Raw genomic sequence first — 6318 nt, 5'->3', positions numbered from 1 at the left:
TATATATATATATATATATATATATATATATATATATATATATACATATGTGTGTGTGTGTATATATATACATATGTAAACATATACATATGTATACATATAGATATGTGTGTATATATATATACGTATCTATATGTATATATATATATATTCATACATACATGCACATATATGTATGTATATATAGATGTACAGGGTTATTCATAATGAATGAACTGATTTCAGTATGCAATATTTTAATAAGGAAAAGCAATAGAAAACTCCAGCTAAGTCACAAGTATTTACTCACAGTCCACTTCTATTTCTTTTCTGACAAGTGTTTAAAGTGGCCTCCATCTGCAGTATGGGCAACATCAATGTGATAAGAGGATTCCTCCCATATGCGTATCAGCATATTATGATCCACTGACTACTTGTTTGGCTGTCTGGTTGAATGCGTTATTGAAATTTTTCCATTTCTGTTCTATGTCGATATCTTCTAGAATTGCCTCAAGGAAAGCAAAATTATTCTTTAGTTCCATAATGAACTTGCTTTTGATATACTGATGTGCATCTGGGAGGAATTTTCTTATCGCATTGATGTTGCCCGTGCTGCAGATGGTGGCTACACTGAATTCTTGTTACTTAACTGGAGGTTTCTATTGCTTTTCCGTATTAAAATATTGTGTAATGAAATTGGTTCATTCTTTTTGAATAACCCTGTATATACACACATATATATATATATAAATACATATATACATACATATATATAATGTAGAAGACAAGTTTTAATGTTTTTTTTTTTTCCATTTTTTTCTCTTTATTTGTAGGAAAACGTTGGCGGAACAACCTATTTTTATTCTCCCGAAGATTTTGCTCCGCAATTTCAGAGTGTTGTAAGTGAATATTTTTGAAAATTTTAGTGTTATCCATTTGGTGCATGTGTGTGTGTGTTAGATGCTTTGTTGTATAGCTTATTAACAATGATGTTCATTTGTCAGACTGTTTGGTATGATATATCTTAAGATTATATCTTGTTAAGGTGGCAAGAGGTCTGCTGGTCTTAATTGCTTTTTAGTAATTGTGATACACCCTCTAGAGATGAAGATAATTTTAACAAATCAAGAATTTGTTCTATGGCATTTGATATACCTTTATTCTCTGCCTCTCTCTCTCTCTCTCTCTCTCTCTCTACATATAGGTGTGTGTGTATATATATATATATATATATATATATTTATGTTATATGTGTGAGTGTGTGTGTGTTACATATATGTATAAAATGTGTTTCTGTAATTTGTATGTATTAGAAATCATCATCATTGTTTTAACATCTGCTTTTCCATGCCTGCATGGGTTGGATAGAATCTTGGAACCTGTTAGGACGGATTTTTTTATGGCTGGATGCTCTTCCTGTCACCACTCATCACATTTTCACAGAAGATACAAAACAAAGGACTATTTGTATGATGCTGATACTTGCATACAATTATCATGCAACATCAAGGTGGTAACACACGCACACACATATACATATACAAACTTGCACACACTTATAAACATATGTGTGTGAGTGTGTGTGCTAGTATATGCATATATAGTCACATTACATGACAGGCTTCTTTCAGTTTCCATCAAACTAATCCACTCACAAGGCTTCAGTTTGCCTGAGGCTATAGTAGAAGACACTTGCCTAAGGTACCATGCAGTGAGACTGAACTAGATTGCATGTGGTTGGGAAGCTCACACACATCCTCACACACACAATATATGTATATTCAAGGTTACATTTATGTTAGAAATAATTATATGCATCATAAAAATTATAAATTTGACTGTCTAACAAGCTAGAAATAAACTTTGTAGAGTAGAAATAATTTAGTACAAGTGAGCAAGACTGAAGTTGTGCCACACTCTCTACTGGAAATAGATCAAAACATTTTATGAATGAAAATCAATGTATCACTGCCTTTAGTATGTACAGTTCCTTCTATTTCTGTGTAAACAGTAATATCATACTTGTTTCCTAAGGCACCTTCACCATCTTCTTTCCCCTCATCACCACCTTCATCATCACAATTGCTATTGTTTCCTGCATCACCATCATCATTATCAGCAGCACCAATATTCACTACCGTGATTACCATTATCACTGCCACCATCTTCATCAGTATTATCATTATCACAACATTAGTTCATGTTTGTCTAATTCCCCTCACCTGGGTGCTTTGTGATCAGTTGACTGTGAAATTGGTCGTATTGATGAAACATTCTACACAGGCACTGATGCATGACTCAGTGTGACTGTCCAGTTTCTGTCCTGTCCTATCCATGCTCGTGTGCCAATACTGGTCATTCAGGCTGTGTACAAGATACAGGAACTTCTGTCTCTGGAATTTGATCTACAGGAACTGCTTGCACAGGTACATCTTCAGGTTCTTTGACATCGTGAGAAGGAAAGATCAGTGGAGGTGGTTGTCGTTTTAAGTATGGTGTTATTATCAAAGTTTGCAAAGATTGTTTGCCAACATAACATGGCAGTCCTGGTTTAAGGACACAAATCATGTCGTATAGCTAGCTGGAGACAATGTCTCCTGGGGCTAAATTACAGCAACATTTGTTCTAAACCAGGACTGCCATGTTATGTTGGCAAACAATCTTTACTACAAAGTACTGTTGCTGAATCTCTTACATTGTGAGATTTAAAATTGTAATTTTCTAAAGTTTGCAAAGTTTTGGCAAAAATACTATTGCTTGTTCCATAAATGACTTCTAAGTGAAGCTCAAGCCATGTGCATCAGCAGATAGGTTATACAGATGATTATATAAAGGTTATAAGAATAAAGAAACTTAGATCTTTTATATTTTACTTGTTTCAGTTATTAGACTGCAACCATGTTGGACACCAACTTGAAGAATTTTTAGTTGAATGTATTGACCCCCGGTACTTATATTCTTAAAGCTTGGTATTTCTATTGGTCTCTTTTGCCAAACTTCTAAGTCATGGGGATATAAACACACCAGCACTGGTTGTCAAGCAGTGGTGGAAGAAACAAACACAAACACAAAGACACACACACACACACACACACATATGTATATATCTGACAGGCTTCTTTCAGTTTCCATCTATTGAATCTATTCACAAGGCTTTGGTCGGCCCAAGGCTTTGCCCAAGGTGCCATGCAGTGAGACTGAACCCCAAACTCTGAGGTTGGGAAGTAAACTTTTTACTACAGCTACACCTCTGCCTGACTAAAAGTAATAATTGAAAAGGTTTGCAAGATATATGTCCAGAGTGATGTAGGTGGTGGGTATGAAAAACATAAAAAATGCTATATATAAGTGTGGTAAAAAACGATCAGGTATAACAAAATTTGACAGTCTGAATAAATTAGGGGAACACAATATAATGTGCCTGCAAAAACTAAGTTATTTAAAAAAATTGATAATTTTTGGTGAATTTGTAATGAGCTTGCCATATGGAATCATTTTGCAATACGTTAAGAGTTTCGATGCTCTATTTTGTGGTTCAATGCAAATTTGTCTTGGAACAGTATGAAGTATTTTCACTCAAGTACAACAAACATTTCATAAAATTTCAGTACACTCCCTGCTTGTAAGGGTTAGCTTTCTCCAAAATAGAATAACGTATCTTAAAGGGAACTGAACCAGCTTCTTTTTTTTTTTTGCCAAACAGTCTTTTACTAGACTTGTTAGCAACCTGTTTTCAGGATATCTGAAGAAATTTCTGTTGAGTTATCTTGTTTTGAAGCTATTTTTTGTGGCCCTGGTAGAAGTTTTGTTTGTAGGGATGTTGTCAGCCTGTACATTAGTCCTATATACAACATCTTTTAATTGGGCAGTTTACCATTTGAAGGGCTGCCTACAGGATATTTGAAATAGCATTTAGGTCTGTCAACAATTTCACTAGGTTTATTTAGAATGTTGATATTGTGCTGATTAACAAGAGAGGCAAAATTTATGCAACAAGAATAATTAATTTTGAGTTCTGTTGAAAATTCATGGTCACTTGGAAAATGTCTAGATGGTACATTTAAAAATTCCCTAACTACATGATTTCTAATGCTTTTGCTAAAAGTTATGCCACAAAACCTTTCTAGTCCTAGTTCACCTTCTGATGTTGTTTCCATTAGGGACATAGGGGATAGTCTTTCATTAGGCTTACAATTTGGCTTAAAACTGTTAAATTACAAATCTAATTTGGTAACTAAATAGTTAACACTATTAAGATTCGTGTTAACTATAATTTTTAAGCCTGTCTGCTGGAAGAATAGAATAAGATTCTTTCTAAGGCCTTGTTCATGTTAGAGGTAAGGCCATCATCCTTATACAAACCTGTTTCTAAATAAGGAAATTCTATATGTAAATGGTGCACACACACACCTATAAGGAGACATAATTCTGCTTTATTATATGTTCCATAGAAAGTATGACAAAGCATCCGCATTCTTCTTTACTCAGATAGAGTTGAAACATTGTCAGGATTTCAAGACAAGCAGGATGAGGTCAGTATCCAAGTTGCTGACAGCTATGCATTCCTCAGCAAAATTAAGTACCTTAAGCAGTAGAGGCCTAGTTATTGACAGCTTAAAGTCCATGATGTCAAACAGATTAAACTTATGGTTGTATTTATTGTTTTGTTGTTAAACCAATCCATAACAGACCTGTTGATTTTTCCATTTATATCTCTACTAATCTTATGGAGAATAGAATCTAAAATATTCTTGCTAATTATTTGTATTTCTGTTTTTGCCCAGTTGATAAGTCTACATTTGGGGATTCTCCTAAAATTGGTTTTGTGATTTTTAAGGCTTATGTGGAAGGGGGTACTCCATCCCATTGCTGATATTTAAGTTAATTACAATTCTCTTTGCTTCAAGATTTACCTCTTTGTGTAAAGTAATTATTGCCTTCCTATATGTCTGTGATAGTATTAGAGAGGAGCCTGTTATATAAATTCTTGTCACAGCATATACGCATATGGGTGTGTGTGTGTGTGTGTGTGTGTGTGTAATCCCTACACATTTTTTTTCTTCTTTTTTTCTGTTCTCTCCATTTTTTTCCACTCAAACCTTTCTGTCAAAGAGTATAGGCTTGAAAGACTTTTCCATTCTTCCTGAGCATTAAACTAATTCATCAGCTTGTTCCTTCAACTGTCTTCATCTTTTGTTTTTTGTAAATTTGAACTATATATATATATACATACATGCGCGCGCGCACACACACACACACACATATGAGTCTATATTTGTATATAAATATAACCACTATATTTGCCAATGAAAAAACCAGAGTATTTTATCATTTTATCACTTTTTTTTTTCTGTTTTCAGCAAAAAGAATATATCTTTCATGTTTGTGTGATTATTTTAATTTATAATATAATTTAATAATAATATTAATAAAATAATAATAATAATAATAATAATAATAATGATAAATACGCACACATGCACACACATTTTTTTCTGCAGTTTACACATTCTCATTAGTATCTGACATTTTTGCTTATAATCCATTACTGTGTCTGTGTTCAAGCTTTGGTTATTCATTCTTTTTCTAATTCAGTGTTTCTAATAGTATTTCTAATTTATTTCTAATAATCTCTCTATCACATTGTAAAAACTGTCAACCTTCTCCTTCTTGCACCTCTTTGCTACAAGGCATATTTGATAAATATGCTGTATACATATAACGCTTTCTCTGCATTTTGCTTTTTACTTCACCTCTCCTTATCTCTCGTCTAGTTCATCTCTTTAACATCACATTCCTTTCTTTTTCCCCTCCCTCTCATTCTCTCTCTTAGCTTTTTTGTTTTTCATCTTCCTTTTCTTTTTCTTTTATTTTTGGTATTTTCATTTATGTATGTTTTAGTGATATCTAATAGCTCTTATTTTAATTTCACTCATAATTTTAATTTTGATTTTAGGCTTACTTTAATTATGTCTTATTTAATTTCTTACATCTTCTTATTCTTGACATAGTCTAACTTATTTTGTATATTTTGTTTTTCACCTACATCTACAATTTATTTTTTAAAAAAGATTTTCAACTTATCAATTATTTATATTATTTTTCTGTTAGACTCAATTCCCCTTTCATCCAACTGTATACCACTATTTCAAAAATAAGTTGCCCAGTCAGATTTAAATGATTATTTTGTTGAAGACTTATATAGACTCATAATTTGTAAATTATTTTATCTTAATTATCATAAGTATCTGATGAATTGTTATGTAGAACTCTGAGTAATAATTTGTGAAGCTTTTTGGCTTCAATAAAACAGTGAGTATATATATATATATATATATA

The 6318-nt window shown here is 32.5% G+C and overlaps 1 protein-coding gene across 3 annotated transcripts in view; it reads left to right on the top strand.

Moving 5' to 3' along the window:
- The window catches only part of LOC106878849 (PAN2-PAN3 deadenylation complex subunit Pan3), an 83117-nt gene that overhangs the window by 25501 nt on the left and 51298 nt on the right, over nucleotides 1-6318 (top strand). For 2 of the 3 annotated variants that reach the window (XM_052973572.1, XM_052973570.1), the window contains 2 exons: nucleotides 813-878; nucleotides 5340-5360. In XM_052973572.1, the coding sequence (XP_052829532.1) occupies nucleotides 813-878; nucleotides 5340-5360 (87 nt within the window). The remainder of the gene's footprint in view (nucleotides 1-812; nucleotides 879-5339; nucleotides 5361-6318) is intronic. The other variant, XM_052973571.1, reaches the window with a different exon arrangement.

This window comes from Octopus bimaculoides, chromosome 16 (genome assembly GCF_001194135.2).
Source record: "Octopus bimaculoides isolate UCB-OBI-ISO-001 chromosome 16, ASM119413v2, whole genome shotgun sequence".
Classification (NCBI taxonomy): domain Eukaryota; kingdom Metazoa; phylum Mollusca; class Cephalopoda; order Octopoda; family Octopodidae; genus Octopus; species Octopus bimaculoides.
The sequence above is the reverse complement of the archived record's forward strand: the minus strand, read 5'-3'. Positions and strand labels throughout refer to the sequence as shown.